The sequence below is a fragment of the Carassius auratus genome, chromosome 22, assembly GCF_003368295.1.
Source record: "Carassius auratus strain Wakin chromosome 22, ASM336829v1, whole genome shotgun sequence".
NCBI lineage: Eukaryota > Metazoa > Chordata > Actinopteri > Cypriniformes > Cyprinidae > Carassius > Carassius auratus.
In genome coordinates, this window is record NC_039264.1 from 4,151,726 (window position 1) to 4,176,704 (window position 24,979).

The 24,979-nt window shown below is 37.1% G+C and overlaps 1 protein-coding gene and 1 long non-coding RNA gene across 5 annotated transcripts in view; both read left to right on the forward strand.

Moving 5' to 3' along the window:
• The window catches only part of LOC113039446 (uncharacterized), a 7,115-nt gene extending 1,124 nt beyond the window's left edge, over window positions 1-5,991 (forward strand). The window contains exons 3-5 of the mRNA XM_026197336.1: window positions 1-305; window positions 832-963; window positions 2,436-5,991. The exon at window positions 1-305 is cut by the window's left edge and continues 16 nt beyond it. Coding sequence (XP_026053121.1) covers window positions 1-305; window positions 832-963; window positions 2,436-2,437 — 439 coding nt within the window. The 3' untranslated portion in view covers window positions 2,438-5,991. The remainder of the gene's footprint in view (window positions 306-831; window positions 964-2,435) is intronic.
• A 6,676-nt stretch (window positions 5,992-12,667) lies between these two features.
• Window positions 12,668-22,334, forward strand: LOC113039447 (uncharacterized). 4 transcript variants are annotated; one of them, XR_003275007.1, is made up of 7 exons: window positions 12,668-12,809; window positions 13,211-13,392; window positions 13,545-13,629; window positions 16,073-17,007; window positions 19,981-20,156; window positions 21,621-21,754; window positions 22,004-22,334. It is a non-coding gene; the product is annotated as an uncharacterized LOC113039447 (long non-coding RNA). The 4 variants fall into 4 exon arrangements; XR_003275009.1 differs by lacking the exon at window positions 22,004-22,334 and having other exon boundaries at window positions 12,673-12,809; window positions 16,073-16,352; window positions 16,966-17,007; window positions 21,621-21,945; XR_003275006.1 differs by lacking the exon at window positions 22,004-22,334 and having other exon boundaries at window positions 12,669-12,809; window positions 21,621-21,945.
• The last annotated feature ends 2,645 nt before the right edge of the window (window positions 22,335-24,979 follow it).

Sequence of the window (24,979 nt, forward strand, 5' to 3'; positions counted from 1 at the left end):
ACTATATGAAATGAAGGAGAGAGAATCTGTCACTTTAGACTCTGGTGTAATAAAACACCCAAATGATGTGTTGACGTGGTATTTTAATGAGATTCTCATCACTGAAATCAGTGGAGATCAGAGTAAGATCTGTTCAGATGTTCAGTGTAAACAGAGATTCAGAGACAGACTGAAGCTGGATCATCAGACTGGATCTCTGACCATCATGAACACCAGAACCACAGACTCTGGAGAATATGAGCTAAAGATCATCAGCAGCAGATTCAGCATCACCACAGTGAAGAGATTCAGTGTTTCTGTCACTGGTGAGTAAATAATTTAGTCATTCAATGCATTTTCCTTTGAGGAATAATAATAATAAAATAATAATAATAAACATTTACAGCCTATATGTGTTGGATTTTGGACTGTGGGCTGTTTGTTTTTGAATGTGATTTCAGCAAGTGCAACATGTTGATCCTGGAACAATATTCAAATCAACCAATCAGAATTGAGGGATAAGTTTACAGGGAATTTCAGTTTTAGATGCTTCTACACCCTTATTATTCAACCATAATTTCCTTCTGATTTTAGGGATACTTATCAGTTTAATCAATGTCATAGAACTGATGACCAGAGTAGAAAGTGAAAGTAAAGCGACGTGTGACTAATTATTGTAACCCATACTCAGAATTTGTGCTCTGCATTTAATCCATCCAAGTGCAGACGCACAGTGAACACACACACATACACACCATGAATACACCTGGAGCAGTCAATATCATTCGAGGATATTGCTAAATATTGGATTTATCATCATTCACTCTAGTAATAATGACTGTCTGTCTTTAGCTGTTCCAGATTCAGGTCTGTCTTCAGCTGCTGTAGCAGGAATAGTTATTGTTGTTCTGCTGGTGGCTGCTGCTGCTGCTGCTGGTGTGGTTTACCGTCGCCGCAGGAGACATACAGCTGTACCACATGAATGTAAGTATTATATAGAGCTAATTTAACAAAATACATATGAGATTTACTCTGCAAACTGTGTTCTGTTTTTATTGTTGACTGACACAAAAATGTACACTGTAAATAGTCATTGAATTTAATTTTTAACAACACAGAACCAGATATTTACCAGTGAGGCAATTTAAAAACATTTAAAAACACGCATAACTCCCAAATAAACGAAATAACAATTATATTAACAACACAAAGTGCAACCTTTGTCGCAGAGAAGTTGTCTTATTAGAAAACACCAGTACATCAGTTCAAGAATTCTAGATGTGATATTGAAATAAAACAATACTTCAAGTTTATACTAAGCAGTTTAAGATGTTGTGCTTAATTATTAGGAAATTAAAACTTTCCACAACAACTGTTCCAATTCCAAGTCTGTAGTAAACAAAAACAACAACAACAACAAAAAAACTCATTCCACTTTCAACAGATTTTTTTTCTTGCAGATTTCTTCTAATATTTAGATATTTGTATGAGCATTAAACGATTCAGCAACTACTGTAGGTGTCTTGCATTACAGACACTGCAGTTTATTGCTCTGTTCACATCTGCAGTCCTCATGCCTCATGCCTCAGACCTGCAGCAGGTCTATGGCATCTTCACACAGTATTGTTACACTGGTGTTTTTCACAGTCAGTAGAGTCAGGTCTCTTTAGTGCTCTGAGTTATTGGAACTCTGACATTAATTTTCTTATACATGTTAACTGTCAGTGTCTTAAGAATTGTTTCACAAATGCATGCAAAAAAAGTTTAATGTTAATCGATCAAGCACCAAAAAAACATTGTTTAACCCTTGAATGCATACCTCAGGTCTTTAGCGACCCGGGACATCATTCTCTGCCCTCTCCCTCCTTCATTTTTTTTTTTTAATAAAAATCAACTAGACATCAGCCAGTTTTCTAGTTTTCAGTTTTTTGTAAATAGTGTATAAGGTACATGTGTAAGTGTTTTTTTTTTCTTCCCAACTATATTTACATATCTGATGACTCAATATGTCCAATGCATCTTCATTCCTTGAGGTGGAACTGTTTGATACACAATGATGACACGGTGTTTCACTCCACAGGCATAAAACAAACATATATCATCAGCAAAAATGTAAGTGGTTTGAAAGGCTTTAATGCAGAGCAATTACAATATGCAATGAAATACAAATGTCACTGCAATTTGATGCTGGATCCGGTGGATCGCTAAAGACCTGAATATGTAAAAATGTTTGGGGAAACATTCATCCATTTAAGGCTTAAAATCTTTCCAAAGGAGACCAGCAAAGCTTTAATTTTTAAAAGCCAAAATTTTATTCGGATTAAAAAAAAGAAGAAAAGAAATTGTAGTGAAAGGGTACATTTCTTTATTGTCGAGTATTTATTGATTTATTTTGTGTAACTTAAACATCAGACCCCCTCATTCATTTGAACTATTGTGAATGTGTTTTTTTACAGGAGGATGATGATGATAACTCGCCACCTGATCCTAAAAGCATTAATTTGAGGTAGATGGGATGTCCTTAAACTCTATTTACTCGCAAAGATCTGAAGATTTCAGTAGTCGGTACCAATAATGTAAGCAATATGGTACCAGCATTAAAACAGAGTTTTGTTTTGGTCTGTAGAGGTTTATCAGACCTTCTAAAGTGATTTAGTTTCGAAACACAACAGAGAAACATGTGCATTCCACAGATACAACCCCCCCCCCCTCCTAAAAAAAATAGTTTTGTTTCCCATTACTGAAAAATTAAATATTGTCTTTATTTTCTGGGGAAAAAACACATTCTAATTCAAATTCTAATACTACTAATAATACTAATAAATTAATGTGTGCTTAAAAAAATTAAATGAAATCTACAAGTGGCATCAGAAATTTTTTTTAAAAAGAAAACAACTTTATATGTTATATGATGCAAACTTGACTAATGTGACCTGAAAGAGCTAACACTATGCTTGATTATCTTTTTAATATTTATTAATTTACCACTAGCATTAACCCTTGGTCATCCACCATCAACAGAAAACACTGGTTGACCAACTTTTATTAACATAGTGCTTTATATATATATATATATATACACACACAGTGTACTCCATAAATATTGGAACAGTCTCTGCTGTGGAGTCAAGACATTTGCAAATATGATTAAAAGATGAATATGTGACAAAACTACAGAATGTCAGATTTTGTTATTAGGTCTTTCGACATATACATGTCTTACCAAATAAAAAGGACAGCACTTTTAGAATTCATCCAATTATTTGATGTGAACATATGTATTGGAACAGCTTAATTTAAGGCAGATGTAAAAGATTAAAAGCTAATATTTAGTTGCAGATCCCTTGCCAGCAATCAGAGCAGTGAGTCTGCAACCCATAGGCATCAGCAGACTCTTGCTCTTATGCTTTAAAAGGCTTTTCTCCAGCCTTTAACATAGCCAACTCCTTTTGTTGCTTGTTTTGGGGAGTTTCTTTCATTCGTCTCCCCTTGAGAGCGTTTAAAAGCGTTATTGAAGCACAAATTGAGCAGAGCGTGCCGTCGCTCCTAGATAATCGAAAATGAGCAAAAAGGCAGGAGCTGTTTGCTGAAGCCACGCCCACCTAGCTTGACGGCTGTGTCAGCAGCGGCAATCCAACTGTCACGCAGGTGACCACGCCCTAAATTATGCAGAACTTTAAAGCTTAATATAGTTTAAACTGAAGAGTTATAAAAAATAAAAAAATTCAGCCCCTCACAGTTGTCATGAAGGGCAAAATGAGGTATATAGATCAAAATAATTTTTTTTTATCCTGTAAATGTTTTTTTTTTATGCTCTAAAGTTGGGCATTTTAACATGGGGAGTCTATTGGATTGACTCCCTTTCGCTGCCAGCCTCTAGCGGCATTTGAGAAGATGGCACCATGTTGTGAAAAGTTTTGAAGCCCTGCTAACAGAAATAAACCGTATTAACAAAGGCATCATTTTATAAATAAACGGTCCTGGGGTTTAAAAAAAAAAAAAAAAAAAAAAAAATGCATGATCTTTGCTCTAATTGTAACTAATTTGTGTACTTTACAATAGATTATTAGGAAATTATAGGAAATTAGGGTGAAATAGTAAAATGTATGCAGTTGCGGATAACACAGTCAGAATGGTAGAAAAAAAAAAGTAAATAAATAAAACCCCAGAAGACCTTAAGGGATGCCCAAAGGTATAAGCTTGACTTTTTTTTTTTTCTTGTGAGTGATTTTATTATGCTTGTAAATGGATGCACATGATATAAGTCATGTTAAATACTAGGGCTGTCAAGATATTAGATTTTTCATATCACGGTTATTGTGGCCATACGAATTTAAAATATTGATATATTGTGATATTTATAGAAACCTTGGTGGGGGGGGGTATGAGTCAAATTATTTTTTACTTTGTTTATTATTGAGTTTTTCTGATACTGATAAATGCAAGACACAAGTCTCTGGCTTTCTCCATCTTCTTTGGAGCTCCCATGAAATAACGAGAGAAAATACTGTCAAGGTCAACAGAATGATGAATAAATATTAATGGTAACACTTAAAATTTGATTTTGTTAACATTATTGTATTAACTAACATGAATGAACAATACATTTATTACACAATTTATTAATCTTTGTACATATGAATAAAAACGGAGTCATTCATTGCTCATGTTAGTTCATAGTACATTAATGTTTACAAACACAACTTGTGATTTTAATAATGCATGAGTGAATGCTGAAATTAACATGATCTAAGATTAATAAATGCTTTGGAAATATTGTTCATTATTGTTTGTTATGTATATATGTTAACTAATGTTATTAACTAATGTTTACTAATGAACTTTATTAAAGAATGACCGCAGATGAGGCATTAAGTGTATGCCAGTGCGACCAACTTCACATTTTACAGAGTTTAATGCTACAATGTGGTTTATTAGTTTTTCCAAGATCTGTTTTTATCGAGTAACTATTTATAGATTTGAACAAAGAAAAAAAGATTTCTACACACAAGCTGTATTTATGGCAAATACAATATATATATATATATATATATCTCGTCACACACTAAATTAGCACTATATCGATAATTGTTGCTTTGAATATTCATAGCTATTGTCAATATTGGAATATCGCGACACCCCTATTAAATACTCTGGCTTTAAAACTTGCAAAAATACTAATGTGTTGTTTGTCTGGAATGATGTTACCACACAATTTATGTGTGTTACTATAATATCTATAAAAATGCACTGTTTTTAAGTCTTCAAACATTTAGTAATATTTCTTTATATTCATCAAACAAAACATCTGTGATATTTCTGTGGTGCTGAATAGTATTTTATTTGTTTGTGTGCTTGTTTTTTTGTGCATGTGAAATGAATGGCACTGCAATTCTTTATCTTTTCAGTTTTATTGTGTTCAACTGTGATTGTCAAGTTTTTTTATTTTGTTTTTATATTTTGCGGATGTATTTGTATTGTAGAATATTATCATAGTTTGATGAAGATGATTGCCTTTAATTATCAGATCAGCCATGCTTGTTCAGCTTTAGACTAACAGATGTATTCTTTCTTTCTTTTGGTAGCATTCTTGTTTTTTTATTTGTTTTTCATGTGGTGCTTATTTTCTTTCATTTTCTATTCAATTGACATGAGTCAAGGGGAAAAGTGCCTTGAAGCAAACCCACAAGACAATCTTTTCTGAAACACAAAACATCATGTATGTATTTTTCTGTTTAGGTATGTTTATGGGAAAACATTAAAAACATGATCATCTCTGTGGAATATATTTTTTTTAAATTCATTATAAATAACATTTCCTTTTGAATACTAAATGACTAACACTTATGCCAAAGTTTCTGCACGTTGAATAAGAGGAATGAAAACAAGACAGTTGTCCCAAAACATATAAATATATAGATCACATGATTTGAGTAACAAGCTGATGTAATCAAGAAACCCAGATTTGTAGTTTTGGTTTGCCTTAATAATAAAACCTTCATTTAAAAACTGCATGTTGTGTTTACTTGTGTTATCTTTTACTGATATTTAAAGTTGTTTGTTGATCTGAAACATTCAAGTGTGACAAACATGCAAAAAAAAAAAAGAATTCAGGAAGGGGCTAACACTTTTTCACACCACTGTATGGATGGATGGATGGACGGACGGACGGATAGACAGACAGACGCAATCATTCAGAGGCACCCAAACATCCCTGTCTTGAAAATCTCCTACTTGAGAGCGCCTTCACAAACCTAAACATCTAGCATTTCAATACAAGTATTTTATGTAAAATGGAACACGTTTAACCCACGTAAACAGTTTCAAAAATAAGGCCAACCCCGCAGGAAAACCACAAACTTGCACAGTAGATTCTAAAAGGATGTACGAGTGTCATGTGACTATTCGTAAAGGCAAGAAACCATTCTGCATGTGCTTTGTTACTGGTGCTCATGACCCTTGTACTAGAACATTTTTAATTTATTGTTAGTTAATCCTTTTATAAATGCATTATGTTTTTTTTTTTTTTTTCATTTATAAAAAGGTATTTCGTTTTAATTTAGTCTGTTGTTTTGTGATGCAAAATCAAAAGTATTTTTTCCAAAGGAAGTTAGACAGGTAAGTGAACCCAAGCACTCGGCCAATGATGCTCGTATGTCTTTGTGTAAAAATTAATGTAACAAATATCAGCTATGATTAAACAGAATGTTTAAGTTCACTTAACACAATATCCTAGATTTATTCAAATTGTCAACTATTGTGGACGCATTTGAAATTAGTAGCCTAGAATAAATTGTGAGCGTGAGGTCATGATTACATGATGTATGCAAAAGGACTATGGTTCTTTGGTCATGAGTAAATGTGAGTGTAATTTAGTGTAAAACTGCAATTCAGAAGTTTTTTTTGACCAGTTACAGTTCTCAAACACATGTATTGCTGTTGTCCAGGTTGTGCTAACTTGTGTTGAGCTGTTTGGAATGGCTGTTCAGCTGCAGTAGGTCTATGTCAGAGTAGTGCAGAAAGGACTCACTCTAGAACAGTGAGTGAACAAAGGTAAGATTGGGTCTGTTTCAGATAATCATTTTAAACTACTGGAGATTCAAAACTGCAGCCCATTTACTGTAGGCATTATAAAAGCTTCAGAATTGTGTTTCTCAAACTCACTGTCATCATTAATCAACATGTACAAATTTGTAGCAGCTCGGTAAAATTACGATTTTTTGGTGGTTCATAAGCAGTAGCGGTAGCTTGTCAGGTGACATGGGCAAACCAACCCTTCTGTAACCTCAAAATGAAATGAATTTTACATAAATATAGCAAGATGAGTGATAGCTGCAGAAATTATCTCCTTCTCCCACCTGCCTTCTCTGCCTCTCGTTCTCAAACTCAAAGTTCAGTAAGAATATGTGTATTCCACATATCATGTATCTTGTTGATCTTGTTTTCCCCCTTCATGTTTAGTATCGTTCTGTGACGAGTGGGGCGGGGCCGAGAGCCGTGGGAACGGAAGCGAGGCCGGTGGAGTGATTGGAAATGAGCGACACCTGCTCGACCCACCGGTCTTGAGTCCCACGGAGGAGATGGAAGGATATCAGGAATCAGGAATCAGGAAGTGCTTTATTGCCAGGTATGTTCACACACACGAGGAATTTGTTTTCGAAACAGAAGCTCCGCAGTGCCACATAACAGCGACATAACAAAAAATACAATAGGAATAAAATATACATAAAAATGCAAATAGGTGTGTAAGAAATGACAATATACAAACTGACAATTGTGTGGCAGGTATATTACAATGAGCATTTATGTATGTACATGTATATTATGTGCAAAAAATTTAAGTGTACGCTAAGTATATATGTTAGATAAATAAGTGTCGTGTATATAATATAACTAGTGTGGTGTGTTCCACAGTTATATCAGCTGTTCATAAGATGGATTGCCTGAGGGAAGAAACTGTTCCTGTGTCTGGTCGTTCTGGTGCTCAGTGCTGTGTAGCGTCGACCAGATGGCAACAGTTCAAAGAGGGAGTGTGCTGGATGTGAAGGGTCCAGAGTGATTTTGACAGCCCTTTTGCTCACTCTGGATAAGTACAGTTCTTGAATAGAAGGGAGGGTTGTACCGATGATTCGCTCAGCAGTCCGGACTACCCTCTGTAGTCTTCTGAAGTCTGATTTAGAAGCTGAGCTGAACCAGACAGTTACTGAAGTGCAGAGGATGGATTCAATGATGGTGGAGTAGAACTGTTTCAGCAGCTCCTGTGGCAGGTTAAACTTCCTCAGCTGGCGAAGGAAGTACAACCTCTGCTGGGCCTTTTTTACGATGGAGTCAATGTGAATGTCCCACTTCAGGTCCTGAGAGATAGTGGTGCCCAGGAACCTGAATGACTCCACTGCAGTCACAGTGTTGTTCATGATGGTGAGTGGGGGGAGAGCAGGGGGGTTTCTCCTGAAGTCCACGATCATCTCCACTGTTTTGAGCGTGTTAAGCTCCAGGTTGTTGAGAGTGCACCAGACAGCCAGCTCTTTTACCTCCTGTCTGTAAGCAGACTCATCACCGTCCTGAATGAGGCCGATGAGTGTGGTGTCATCTGCAAACTTCAGGAGCTTGACAGAGGTGTCCTTAGACGTGCAATCATTAGTGTACAGGGAGAAGAGCAGTGGGGAGAGAACGCAGCCCTGGGGAGCTCCGGTGCTGTTTGTACGGGTGCTGGATGTGTATTTACCCAGCCTCACTAGCTGCTGCCTGTCTGTCAGGAAGCTGTTGATCCACTGACAGATGGAGGTGGGCACGGAGAGCTGATTTAGTTTGGGCAGGAGGAGGTTTGGGATGATCGTGTTGAAGGCCGAGCTGAAGTCCACAAACAGGATCCTCACATAAGTCCCCGGTCTGTCCAGGTGTTGCAGAACATAATGCAGTCCGATGTTTACTGCATCGTCCACAGACCTGTTTGCTCTGTAGGCAAACTGAAGAGGATCTAGCAAGGGTCCAGTGATGTCCTTCAGGTGGGCCAGCACCAGTTTTTCAAATGACTTCATGACTACAGACGTTAGAGCCACAGGCCTGTAGTCATTTAGTCCTGTAATTTTGGATTTCTTTGGGATGGGGATGATGGTGGAGCGTTTGAAGCATGAAGGGACTTCGCACAGCTCCAGCGATCTGTTGAAGATCTGTGTGAAGATGGGGGCCAGCTGGTCAGCACAGGATTTCAGACAGGCTGGTGTAACACAATCTGGGCCTAGTGCTTTTTTCCTTTTCTGCTTCCGGAAGACCTGGCACACCGCATCCTCGCTGATCTGAATTGCAGGTGTGGGGGAGAGGGGGGAGGCAGGAGGTGAGAATGGTGAGAGTGCTTGATTGGAGAGGTGTTCAGGGCGGGTTCCATGAGTTGTGAGTGGTGTGAACGGTTGTTTGGAGAGGCATTCAGGGCTGGTTGCAGGAGTTGTGAATGGTGTGAATGGTTGAGTGGGGAGGTGTTCAGGGCAGGTGATGGGTGTTCTTTCAAACCTGCAGTAAAACTCGTTCAGATCGTCTGCCAGTCGTTGATTCTCTACAGTTCTGGGGGGTGGTGTCTTGTAATTGGTGATCTTCTTTAGACTTTTCCACACTGATGCAGAGTCGTTGGAAGTGAACTGAGTCCTTATTTTTTTCCGAATAATTCCTCTTTGCCACTTTGATCTCTTTTTCCAGTGTGTATTTAGCCTGTTTATACAAGACATTGTCCCCCTTCACGTAAGCATCTTTGGCCTGACGGAGCTGTCTGAGTTTTGCAGTGAACCACGGTTTGTCATTGTTGTAAATTAGTTGAGACTTTGTAGGAATACACATATCCTCACAGAAACTGATATATGATATTACGGTCTCTGAGTTCATCCAGATCGGTGGCAGCAGCTTCAAAAACACTCCAATCAGTGAGGTCAAAACAAGATTGTAAATCCTGCTCTGCTTCATTAGTCCTTCTTTTTACAGTCCTTGATACAGGTTTAGCTGATTTTAGTTTCTGCCTGTAGGACGGTATAAGATGAACCAGAAGGTGATCAGAACGTCCCAAAGCTGCTCGTGGAACAGAGTGAAATGCATCCTTTATTGTGGTGTAACAGTGATCCAATATATTACTGTCTCTGGTGGGACAAGTAACATGCTGTCTGTATTTTGGCAGTTCACGGGAGAGATTGGCTTTATTAAAGTCCCCAAGAATGATTAAAATGGAGTCTGAGTGTTGTTGTTCTGTGTCTGTGATCTGATCAGCGAGTTCCTGTAAAGCTGAGCTCACATGCGCTTGAGGATGGATGTAAACACTGACCAGAATGTATTGTTGACACCTCAGACACACACTTGAACAGATACACACGCAAACAGACACTTTTGACACCTCATACACACACTAACAAACTGACATCAAATGCAAGCATCCAGCAGTAGACACATTCTCATGCACAGATCAAACCACATTTCTGTACAGATATAAATAATCAGTACCACAGCAGAGTCTACTTTATCACCTCTGGATGGATAGTTTGCATCTGTTTTGCAAACATGAAAAAGCTGCAGTGAAAATGTTCATCCATAAGACCACAGTGTCTGTAGTCATGATGGGAGATTCCCAATGAAAATCATCAGACAATAAGAGTCTTGTACTTAGAATAACACTGAAGTTTGATCATCTTCTGATTTTGATTGTCATCAAAATTGTCAATTTATTCTACATTTTTGTGAATGGAAAAGCAGAATACAAATGATCTCACAGTACTGGCTTTACCAGGCTTTATCTTTTTAGTCAAGAAGAAACCATGCAGCGATTAGTTTTCAGTCTGCAGACATAAGTCAGTGACCCTGGGCATTCAGAGACAACTTTGTAAGTGATGAGTTTCTTCCGGTGGTGCTACTATTTACAGTGTTGTGAGTTTATTAGTCCAATTCTTACTAACTTCATGTCATCAATTGGAAAGCATGAAATGGGCCCAAGATCATCAAGATTGGAAGTTCTGCTGTTCTGCTGATTGGGTGTTATGCTGTTATGTGTTATGATGTTTTCTTGGGACATTTTATGCCCCAGTATCCCAATTGCACAATCCCTGACAGCTGTCAGGTATCTGAACATCATTGCAGATTATAATGCATATCTAATATGTCTAATATGATGTAATTTAATATTACTCAAGTGCAGTAAAAGATTTAATGAATAACACAAGGTTTCTCACGGATTTATTCAGTGACCATTTGTGCTGATAACAATCTTACTCCAGTAGGTGGAGACAAATGAGCATCTAAGTGTGCAGCAGAACCCTAAGCTCTCATGATTTTCCTTTGAGGCTGCATTAAAGTCCACTTTAATGTGCCCTTCCTTAGATGAACTGTCCTTCATTTCTTTCACTTGGATTTATGTCTTTACGACTTTGCATGAGAGTCATTTCTGGTGGATTTTTACAAAGCTCATTATTCTGAAAAGCGAGGTGTTCTCTGATTGGCCAGCTATCCAGTGCATTCAAATCAACAGTGACAAATTCTTTCAATATAAAATTTTGCAGACTGTGAGAAGTGCCAGTCCTTGCAAAGTTGGAACTGCCATACTTCATAGAAAAGAAATGCACTGGACACATCTGAATATTTGGCTTGGACTGTTCTGGAAAAGTGTTGTAAATACAACTTTACCACTGATTTATAGTTGTGACCTTATTTGGAAGACCAAGCAAAGTAGTTTTGCTTTCGAAACACACAGCGACTCCACAACATGCAGCAGCGGCAACAACAATACTACAGTGAGAATCAAAGTTATGTCTTCTTTCTTTGCGTAAACATATAGGTGGCATTATGCAAATCTTCCCACACAGTGACGTAGACATGTTACAAAGCATCATATTCTCTGGCAATCAAACATAACTGCTGTATTAACTTTCTGTAAATCTGTATTTCTTTCAGGACAATAAAACCCCAACATTAAGTGCAACATATTTACCCGCTAATCAGAACTGAATTGATATTAAAAATACACAATGGACTGCTGCTAATGAGATGTTTAAATTAGACTGAGACTGTTTCTTGTTTTATTAGGTAAACATGTCTGCCTTTAGAGTTATAATTTGCCAAATATAAATCAATAAGAGTTGGACATCGTAGATGACTTAGTTTCATTGACACTAATTTTCCAGTGTTTTAATAAGCTGTAGATATTGTATTATGTACGGATCATTTACATATTTTATGTAACGTCAGTGATCGGTACCTATGATTTTTCTTTTTTTAATGAACCAAGCAGCTATAGCTTGAGAGATATTTGTATGTCCGTGTGATAACATTAAAACACCTGATTCAGGAAATAACCACTTCTTTGATTTTGACACACTGTCACTAGATGGTGCTCTAATACAGCTGCATATTTATGTATTAATATAATAGCAGGCAATTTATAACCAGGACACACTGTGTGGATGGAATAATAATAATAAAATATTTTTGATACTGAAAAAATAAAATAAAGCTGAAAAGACAGGTGTTTTATTGTTAGTTTACTGTTTCAATACCTTAGACTAGAAAAACATTTTTATTATTATTATTATTATTATTATTATTATTATTATTATTATTATTATTATTATTATTATTATTATTATTGTTAACAATGTATTTAGACTTTGTAGACGTTCTGGTCCACACTTCCTACCAGTTGGTGGCGGTAATGCTTCAGCTCGTTTTGTCAACCGCCAATAAACCCAAGAAGAAGAAGGAGAAGAAGAGGCAGCCAGTCAAATGCTTTACTAGTTTCGTTTCTGAGGCTTTGTGTATATCTGCTTTCTCTGGGGATTTTTAGGTTTACAACACCGACACATTAGGTAGAGACACATTCATTTGATGATGGATGCTATTTATGTAATATGCAACAACATGACAACTTTGCAGACCAACATACACGCAAAAAACAAACACAAACAAACACAAACAGACGAAAAGATACTTAGCAGATGAATCTGAACGGATGCTAGTGTTGTGGCGGCTGTGTTAAACTATATAAATGCTCATTTAGTGTCTTTGCATACGTGATTTATTATCATGTAGCATGAAATCCTTGACACGTCTGATGCTTTTTATGTGACTGAAATAATGTTTTTGTGACCACCGATCATGATCGCGTGATGTCTAGAGGGGATTAAATAGCGCCCCTGTGTCACTTTTAATAAACGCAGAAGTATTTAACAGTGTGACAACTTTACTGAAAAGTTTCAGTGTGTTCCAGACACTAATGATTCCTGTGTCCCGTGTGTTGCTGAGGAGTGCTGTTATTTCAAGTGACCAGACTTTTCGACGAGGAATGAGGTCGAGAGACATATCTACAGACCAGAAAATGACAGGCTTTATCATATCAGTCATGTTGTCCTTCTGAAAAGTTACAACCACTTACACAGAACACACTAGCAGGTACTAAAATGTACCAGAACTCTGGACTTATCACGTTTGCCATTGCTTTTTTTCTACTTCTAACTTTACTAAAATTAAAAATAATAGGTTTGTATCATTGTTGGATAACACTCCTTCACTCTATCACTCGTATTGTGTTTCCTGATCCTCAGATGACGTTACACAGCTGGAACTGGAGCAAAAATATTGAGCTGTCAACATTTGTCTGATCTTTAGAATTATCATTGGAAACATAAGGTGAGTTTTTCTATCTGATTATGGCACATAAGGAAAACACACACACAAACAACAACAACAACAACAGTTTGTTAGTTTCTCATCAAGGCTGGTGAAACAAAATAAATGATTAACCTCCATCAAACACCAGTCATAAATTGTAAATCATGCATTTATTCTTTAAATGACCCAGACACTGGCAGATAAAAAATAGGATATAACCTTTATAAAAAAAAAAAATAAATAAAAAAAAAAACATGGTTCAAGATTAATTCTGCTTAAAAATAATTGAAACTACAGAAACTACAAAAAAGCTTCAGGGTCTACCTCGTGCATGACCATGTAGTAATATCTGATAAAAGCAGGATGTTAAAAATGCACATGAGTTACCAAAACAGTTGGTTATTACCGTGTAGGTAAATTGCTGGGAAATAAATCACATATTAGATCTGTGTGGCAGCAGAGTAATATACAGTAAATAAATCAATAAATCCATTGTTCTCTTGTCTCCTCTGATGCTTTATGTGTTCATCTGTGCAACCAAAGACAGAGAAGTTAGCATGCTTTGCTCAAACTTTCACCATGACATTAGAACTGGTACACCGTTGTTGCTTGTGAAAACCAAATTGAGGCACCGTGGGTGGAAACATGCAGATTAAGGGTCGTTAATATATTATAGTAAGATCCCCTTACCACGTCATGAAATCAGATTTTTTTTTTTCACAAGCATGTAGAGAAAGGCCTACCAAAAGAATCGGGTTGTTCTTTTTCATGTTTCCTGGGGACCCGATTATAGCACTTAATCAGGAAACAGTCAGATTTTCATGATGTGTGACCTTTAAATCCATAGCCCCTTTCACACTGCGATTCTGGAAAATACACGGGTAATGTGTCCCGGAAATTGTTCCTGAGTCGCTAGTTTTTGCCCCTTTCACACTGCCAGTGATTACCCGGAATGTATGCGTGCGTTCACACACAACCCGTAAAGGTCGAACACTGGGCACCTTAATTTTCACTGAAGCTGGCGAATGATCTCAGCGTCACCGCAGATAGTGAGGAGCTAAGTGATGATTCACTAAGTCATCACTAAGACACACCCTTTACGGCATTAGTTCTGGCCTTTGTTCACACAGCGCTCATTCAAGGACTGAACCCGGCAGTGTTACTAGAACCCCTTTCACACTGCATGTCAGACCCGGAAAACTGTCGGAACATTGCCAGATTGCCTTCTGTGTGAACACAAACAGATCCCGGGATTGATTCTGAGATTGATCACCGGTTGGGGACATAGTAACATTATCGGGTTCAGTCCCAGAAAGAGCACTGTGTGAACAAAAGCCAGAACTAATACCGTAAAGGGTGTGTCTTAGTGATGACGCACATTATCGAGCTGTCACGTTGTTGCGGGGATGAACTCAATGCACTACACACAAGGTTTATTGATGACAAAACGGGGGAAAACAATGACTAGGGAATAGACGAACACTTAACAAGACTTTGACTAGACTACAAACCAACAGTATAACAAAAAGACTCTTCACTTTGGTAATAACACGACACTCGACAGAAATACAATCCACAGCTCTCTCAATGTTTGACAACGTGTTACAATGAACCACACCAGACAGCGAACACGAGGGGATTGAAATAGGGAGACTAATGATAACATAACAGGTGACACAGGTAAGGCAATAATACAAAACGAGGATAACAAAGGGGGCGGGGCAAGGGAACGAGACAACACAAGCACATGACCCAAAGACAAGGCCATGTGCGTGCACACAAAACACGGGCCTGTCATGTGTTTGCGACTAAATAAATACATGCAAACTGTAATGAACAGAGATCAGTTAGCTCCTCGCTTTCCGCGCTGAAGCTGAGATCGTTCGCCAGCTTCAGTGAAAGTTAATGTGCCCAGTGTTCGACTCGTACATTACACGTCACATCTTGTGTCACATGTCTTTACGGGACCTTTACGGGTTGTGTGTGATTGCACGTACATATTTCGGGTAATCACTGGCAGTGTGAAAGTTCAAAATCTAGCGACCGAGGGAACAATTGCAGGAACACATTACTCGTGTATTTTCTGGAATCGCAGTGTGAAAGGGGCTTAGGTCCCCAACCTGAGATCGATCCCGGAATCAATCCCGGGACATGTTTGGGTTCACACAGAAGGGCGACCCAGCAATGTTCCGGCAATTTTCTGGGTCCAACACGCAGTGCGAAAGGGGCTCATGTTACGATCTCACAGTACTAGCTCTACTAAGCTTTTCTGAAACCTGCTGTGGTTAGATTTCTAAATGTGGTTTGATCAATTGTAAGGATTTGTGCCAAATGCTTAGAACAGTGGAGGTAATCGGTAAAGACTGGCAGCTGCCATTCAGTTCTTGTCTGTGTGAATGAACACACCTTCTTGACACCTTACACTTATAAATAAATCTTTTTTTTTTTTTTTTTGCCCTAGATGCAGCGATTATTCCCTTCTAACAAAGCAAGCCACAATGAGCTTGTTTTTTCACAAGCATGCTGAGAAAGGCCTACCAAAAGAACCGGGTTGTTGCACCCATTCATTGCTAATGTGTTCCTTGACATCACCACCATCCTGCAATGTACAGGAACTGGAGGACTGGTTGTTGACAATATGATACCAGATATACCAGGAGAGCAATCTCCTCGTCATTGAATAAATGCCTTGTAACATGGCTGCTGTTCTGCAGGCTAGAGGAGGTCCTACAGGTTATTAGGTGGGAAGTCATAATGGAATAGCCCATCTTTATGTCTAATAAAATATATAATAAAAATGTAATTGCGACTTTATCTCATAGCCAGATAGCCAGATATACCAGATTTTTTACATCAGTTAAACCTTTTTGACCTAATATGTTTACTTGAAGTAAACCCAAAGATTTTCTGTCAATAATTGAGGTAAATAAAACTCATTTTATTAACAACAACAATAAATATCAAATTGAAGAAAAAGGTCTTCTTTTGTCAGAATTGTACTTTATAGCTTGCAACTATTAGAAAAAAAGTAAGAATTCGGAGATAATATAAAAATACAAATATATAAAGTCACAATTATCTTTATGTTTAATTATTATTATTATTTGATGTGGGAGAAATAAGCTTCCAACAGTAGGGTTTCTAGAATAATCCTAATCGTAAACAAAAATGTTCCAGCAGTCTCATTATGGGTACTAGTAATCAGGTACTACCCAGCTCTGTATATGACTGAGAAACGCAGCATCATAGCGCACCCTTTTGTGTAAAAGTGATCTATTGGAACAAGATGATTTACTGAACAGTAGAGAGCAATGATGCCCTTGTTTTGAATTTGCCAATTTCCTCATTATACAGGAGCACAGAGAGCAGTGAAGGGTGGGATCAGTATTGAATAAAGTTAGTATATTTCCATGCATGTTAAGCTAAAAATATGTACATTTTACGTAAAGCCCATAGGCCTAAAAAAACAAAACATTGTCAATATGGGACAAAGAGAACAGATGATCCTGGCAGAGATTCCATATGAACTAAAAGATGAGAGTAAGGGTCCTTATGAGCTTTCCAGTGAATTCATTTTTGATCATCATTTTTTTTTCATATTTCCATACACAGGCTCCCCCTTTGATTTCTGCAAAGAAAAATACAGTCAGTCAAGAACCTGCTGATTCAGTAGTTTAACAACATTATCCATGGCTATTCACTATAGACCAAACTTTACAAAACCTTGTTAAAGTTTCTTTAAAATAATTTATGTGACTGGTCATTGTTTTGTTATTTATATTTAAATGTAACCTATGTGTTGCAGTAAAATAATGTGAATGAAGCAAGACAATTTAATTGTAACAGACATATTGCCAACTTTTGGGATGAATGTATCTGTGGCAAAAAGTTTTTTTTTTTTTTTAATGGAAACGTTTAACACCCTGTTCTGATGACGCAACAGTTGCAACTATGGCAGCTGAGAAGGCCATTCAATTGATAAATTAACGGCTAATTAAAGATGTAAAGGGAACTTACACTGTAGTATTAATTTTAAAAATAAACTGACATTAGGACTCAATCTCTTGTTCTCCTTATGTTTCTATATGCGTGTTAACAGCGGCAAATGAAGACTGCCGCCAGGATGTGGCTTTTCCAAAAAAACGTTTTACTTCGATTTCAGTTTAATAAGAAACAATTCACATAATTATTATATTTGAAAAAAGACACATAAATCACTGTTTACACAACTAACTTATACTATACTGCTCATATATCACATCCCTCACATACATTAAACTGCTTAATTAAATTACTCACTTATATTCCACTGCTCTCTATTATCCATATGCATCTTTGCCCTTTAGTGTTTTTTCACCTTCTCCGAGAGATGATGCATGTCGGTGACACCTGTAGGCCTAGTTGTCTATGCGATGTCCATCACGCTTTCGCGATGGAACAAAATGCAGCAGTAAATGAGCAGAATAAAGCGTCAGCAACTTCACAGCCTATTAGCCTTTTTCTCCGCTCATACCACATCCTCGGAAATCCTCGTTTATACATACAGACGGTTGGTCTAGGAACGCCCCCGGGAACGCCCCATCACATGATGTGAATTTAGCCCGTGGGGGAAAACATTCCCAGACAGCAAGCAGTTTCGGGCCCAGATCCGGCCCACATCTGGCCCTCATGGATTTCATGCAGGGCAGATGTGGGCCGTTTCTGGGCCGAAACTGCTTGCTGTCTGGTTTGCCTTGGCGACAATTGAAATACACGGAACTATCATGCCAAAGAGTTGCTGTGTCGTTTTCTGTACCTCCAATAAACTAACAAATTATAAATGTAAGTTCTACATCCTTCCTAATAAACATACAGAACCGGAAAGGAGGACAAAATGGCTACAAGTAGTGAGGATGATCAATGGAAGTTGTGGAATCCCAAGACCAAGCATGTGTATGTGTGCAGTCAGATATATTATCACAGGCAGGCTGCGTTAACATTGTGTACATTACTAACATTATCAAAACTGTGCATATATAATTAGCCTTATCATTCTACCTAAAGCAAAACTATGTAGCCTATGTCTAACCTAAACTTGCGAACCTAAACACCTCTGCTAAGAGGTGTAGTCTATGTGATACGCCGTTACCCACTAGAAAAGGCCAAGGATTTCCGTATACCCACTTAAAAATGCGTGAGGATACGTAACAAGTTGGTTTTGTGTCAGAACGTTCACACTTTCATTCATAAATTCACCCCGTCAGTGTGCGGGGTGATTGAGCGATTGAATCACGGTATCCAGTCAAAAATGGAACTTGATGTATAAAATAGAACGTCACAGCATGTGGCTATTTTTGAATTAATACATCTACAGTAGGGCTGTAAAAATGAATCAAATATCGATATGGAGTAGTGTATATGAATATTAAAGTTAAAAGAGACTGCAATTGTTCTATGCGTCTCTGGGAATTAGCGCTCAATATGTGCATTTTTGTCATTCAAATACACACAATGTTCGCTATGTTCTCCCCCACGCCAACTCCGCCCTCACCACGCCCCCAACTATGATGCCGACTGTATGTATACGACTTCCCGCCCTTTGTAGGTACTTTTTTGATGTAAAAATGTTGTCTTTGTTGTCCTAATTATTTAATTACCAATTTATCCTTATTGCTACGATGAATGAATGGTATTTTGTTCAATGACATGATAGAATTAATCTGCGCTGAGGTAATGTTCGCCGTCATGTCGATCAAGTTCAGCTGACAGGCATAGCTGTCCCCATCTGTCTGTTTTTTTTTTCACATTTGATAAAGATATTAAAGTAGTTTTGTTAAAATTCAAAATAGTTTTTAAATATTATTTGATGTCACTGTTCCCACCAGTTGTTGCACAAGTTAAGGTTACGCGCGATGACAAAAGCACGTTAGCACTAGCCCTCCCGGAACTCATTGAGATTGCACTGCAGTGCCTGCGGTTCGAAATTTTTTTTAAATCTTTGAATAGAAGTCAATGAGAGCACTCGGGGCGATTCTCAGTTTGACAGAAATCACCCAAAAAGAGGGCGATACTACACAAAATGCGACTCAACGTTGATTGGACTATTTAGAGGCAGCACAAACAGTCTAGAAAAGTGAAAGGTAGCTTAACACTGTGGTTGAATGTAAAATAAAATAAAAAATCCCTCCCTTTCCTTTGTTGGTGCGTCGCCCAATTGCCCTAATGGAGACACCACCACTGTTTAAAGAAGTTCCAGATCTATACTTGTGCTCTTATTATTTCAGTTATTTTGCTTTTTATGTAAATAAACATGTGCAAACAATTTAATTGTTCATGTGAATTTATTTTGATGTTAATTACATTGTGTGAACTGTCTCTTTAATACTGCAGGGTTATGATTGGGTTGACATGTTTGTCACACCCACCAAACATGAGAAAACATATCTCAAACTGCGTTGCAGAGGTTGCAAACCATTTTCAGGAAACATGTCGTTCTACCAGGAAACCGTTGTTCACCAGTTTGAGCTTGAACTTGCCCTAGATAAACATATGCTGTCCTACAGCAGGTATGTCAACTATCCCTGTTGTTCCTGTGCACTTTTATTCTCATTTCTAAGTTTAAACAAAACAAAAGGAAAACAAAACAGTGCGATTAAAGAATTTCAAGTTCTTAAGGCGCCACTTTTTCATAGTTTCCACGACTGCGAGATACAAAGAAGTCTACCAAACCCGCAATGATAATATCATTTCACTTTTTTCCTGTGTTGCAGAAATTTAGGGACTGACAATTTCCGTTCACTTTCATTGTATTATATAAATTCACAAACAGTGGTTCTGCCTATAGGATTGTAACATTACGTTGAGTACATTAGTTTTTGAAGGACTAATTATGTTATATAATAGAAGTAACAACATAAACAACTACATATATATATATATATATATATATATATATATATATATATATATATATATATATATATATATATTTGTTGAATTTAAATTGTAAATACACTTAGTTTAAGTAGCATAAAAGCATATTGTTGTTGTTTTATGGAGAAGGGTATAACTGCAGCCTGGAGATCTCCAAATAGGGGCGGGAACTACAAAACGGGGTGGGAGTTCCAAAATAGGCCGTGGCTTGCACAATTTTTCCCCAATCCACTTCACGGCAAACTCCGCCCCACAACTGATTCTGAAGTTTTTATTGGTTGTGTCAGTTAAAGTGTTTCCTAAACTATGCAACAAAAAACGCTAACCTCTAAACCTATCCCACACCTAACCTTAACCAGTGAAATTGACTGAATGTTGGGATTAGCGCTGAATAGCATCGTAAAGAAAGTTGCAGTTCAGGAGATAAACAGTTAATAAGATTATGCGATATGCGACTCACCGTACAAAGGCCCCTTTTTAGTTACACCCAGCATCTCTACCCCCTCCTAGCCACCTGCAAATTCCGTGTACCGGGACGGCCCCGTTGCTTGGAATAAAGCAATAGAGTAAAATCTTTCCCCTCTGCTGGGACGGCTCCAGAGAGATTCCCGTTTACATCATGAAGCAGAGGTTCAGACTTGAGTTACAACACCACTGGCCACAAGCTTTGGCCTCTGCTCTCATGGAGAACATTTATTTATATATCATATTTTATTTTAGATCAACTAGAAACAATGAATTTATAAAGTTTTATTTTGAAATGTAAATCAGTAAATCTCCAGTCTGCAGTTATACCCACTGCTTCCATAAAGTAATAATGATCAAGGTTGACCATCCACCTCTCTTCACTGACCATTTGATCCTATTAAACACAAAAATTATTTCAGACTAACTGACCACAACAACTTGCAACACAGTCAAAATTATCTTACCATTCGTTGTGTTGTTGTTCTACACCATGCTGAATCAGTTTTGTTTTTCTCCTGGGTCTGGACTGAATTGCATACATGTTAAAAAAAAGTTTTCAATCTTTATCAGAATGTGTGCCTTACAAAGATAAATATATCTCATAACCTGCTTTTTTACATTTCCTGCAGATGCAGCAAATCACGACTGCAACTATAATTAACAGAGATCCAGCAACCGCAACAGAGATCACCACTATCAGAGATGACGAGTCTGGAAGAACAAAAGAAGGAGAGTGAAGGACAAACAGCCATGAAGTAAATCGGTTAGTCCTGTCTTCTACAGAAAACAGACACCAGCAAAGTGAATAAACACATATGTCAGTTCTTCTGTACCTGCACATGGTTGACAGAGTTGAGTGATGTCCAGATGTGTGGTCTGGTTTCTGATGGGATTGTTGATCACACAGCTGTAGCTGTTTTTCTCCTGATATTCCACCTCCAGAGGTAGAGAGAGACTGATGCTGAGATCAGACACACTGATGCTGGACAATAAACTGTTTCCTTTGTACCAGGAGAGAGTCACATGACCCACATTCACCACTGAACACAACAGTGAACAATTCTGCTGTGATGATGAAGATGATGATGAACATTGTGAAGAGTTACTGATGATGACAGGAACAGGAAGACGAGCTGAAAAACCGAATAAAAAGGAATACTGATAAATTGCAGAACTATTTTTTTTCAGTTGTTGAGAGTGTTGACTGTCAGTGAGTGTTTCCATTATCTCAAAGTACAGAATATATTTTAATATACTTATATAATTTATAATTAATGCTTAGTTGAATTTTCAGCAACATTACTCCAGCCTACATTGAGGTCTGAGTGCATTCGGGCCATTTTTTTTTTTTTTTTTGTTTTTATCTAAAGATCGGGCTCAGGTCGGACTCTTGTTAAAGTAATTATATTATAAATGTTATACTTTGACTATGCAATGCATACCGTCCTGAAAAAAAAAAAAAAAGTCATATTAAAAAAAATACAAATAAATGTATTATTTATATAAAAAAAAGGTGAATTCTCAACTGTTATAAAATATGTTTTTTAAAACATTCTTTATGCAAAATCTGTGCAAAATGGCCATAAACAAGTTTTTCCATTATATAAATGAATCTATAAACCGTATCTAATTTGCATATTAATATTTTTTGGGGAAACATAGAATGAACAAATAAGTGAAATGATGGGAGTAATAATCAGCATTCTCTATTAAGTTGTGTCTCCCAAAATGTGTTATAAACATGCCTTGGTCCTACAGTGGACATGAAATTGATGTCCTGTTTCACAACAGAAGATTTTTATTTTCATCTGAAACCCCATAACATTTTCCTGAGATGTTGATTTATGAGACATAATTGGACAAATAGTCAGATTAAAATAATTACAAAATATTACCATGTTTCCATTATGTTACATTTGATCACTAAATGAATGTCAGGCCGGTAATTCTGATAAGCACAGGAAAATATGAGCGAAATATTGTAGTCTAGGTCATATGCGGGGGAATTTTTACTTTACAAATTATAGACATGCAGATTTGCACAGATTATGATCGCAAACAATAATTACAATTATTACAAAACGAAGCCTCGGATGTCACAGATCACGTTGTTTTGTCAAAACGAATCAAGCTCCGGTGCTTCATTGCGAGATGTTTCATTTTGTATTTTTTTATAACTTCGGAGCCTCTTTGTCGACCCTCACATCACTACAACACGACTTGTTTGTAATGCTTTATAGTGCTTTTTAAGTTTCTTAAGTTTTTGCAATAAAATACATAACTACTTTTATTTGCTTGTTATGTTTTTTATATTGTTCAGAAGTTGGTAGGTTTAGGGTAGGAGCGGGGTTAGGTGCTCCAATGAAAGTATAGGCCTACATTTATAGTATATATATTTATATTTTAACATTATAAGGCTTTACTTAAACAGTACTTGAACACATTTTTGAACAGTAGCCTAGTGTGTATTCTGTAAATTAAATAAAGTAGTCAAATAGTTTACGCTGCATAAATTTGAAATTAAATACGTCAAAAAAATCCCATTGAGTAAGTCCTTCACCATTACACAGCTAAAAGGAGATATGTCTCTGGTAATCAGCATCATGACAAAAATGCTGTTGGTTGATCCCAAGTTGTACTGAATATTCCTTTAATAAAATGAATATTTGAAGGAGGACAAATGACGGCTCTACTCACCGTAGACAGTAACATTGAATGTTTTGGATGCCTCTTTTGCTGCACTTATCTCTAGTTGATAAACTCCAGCGTGTTGAGTTGTGATGTTTGTGATGGTCAGAGATCCAGTCTGATTGTCCAGCTTCAGTCTGTCTCTGAATCTCTCGTCAGAACCATTAGATGTGCTGACAATGTGCTTCCTTTTCTTAATTTTAGCTATGAGAGACTTTTCAGCTCCAAATTTCCACCATATGTCGTCGCCTTCATATATTTCAGTAACATCAGTGCATAAAGTCACACAATCTCCCTCCATCACTGACACTGAATCACCAAACACACCTGATGAACAAATCAATTTTACACTGATTAAAGCTTCTGAGAGTATTATCTTCTATCCAGAGCACAATGTATGAAGCTATAAAGTCATTTACATCATGAAAAGTCTAAATCATCTTGATATTTAACATCTGTGAAGAATGTTATTAAGAATTAAGAGAAATATATATATTTACGACTTACCAGTCATTAACCACAAGCACAAACATAAAGAAAATGCGTGAATCATTTTCCGAACAGTTTGATCTAATGAAACTATCTACTGAAAACACTTGAGCTTGAGCTGGTGTGTGAATCCTCCCACGACAGAGTTTAACCCTCCTTGTGGGTTCTTTACAGGTGCTTTACAAATGATTTTTAGTTACATAAGTTCTCTTCTGGCACTTATTAAGATTCGGTAGAAAACATTTGCCATTCTGATATTTAATTCTGAGCATTTTCAAAAAGTAGTTGATTTACTGTGTAATTGAGCATGGTAAAAAAACACAAAAAAATGTATACTATCTTCTATCTCACATTGTTACTCTTGCAGCTCATCTTCTGAGTCAAAGTGAAACCTGCTGTGGTTGGCTTCCTATAGAGCGATGTGGTATGAGCTGGACAAACTTGTGAAAAAAGTTTCTTCTCACCATCAGCTTTATAGTCAAATTAAATAGTGTATCCACTTAGCATTGACCATATACCTGTACTGTACATCCTTCCTTTAGACTGGAAGTAGATGGCAATAAGATGTGGTGATGATGCTGCACATATCATAGATGTGTATATTACAATTAGGCCTGTCAATTTTAGTCATGAATTTGGTGAAATTAAATATGGGAAAAATCGAGTGTTAAAGAGACAGTTGGCCAATGAATGAGAATTATTGTATGATTTACTCAACCTAAAACCAGGTGTTTGTGATTTCATCTTTCAGATAAATACTTTCAGAATTATATATATATATATATATGCTTTCTGAAGTGAAGTGATGGGT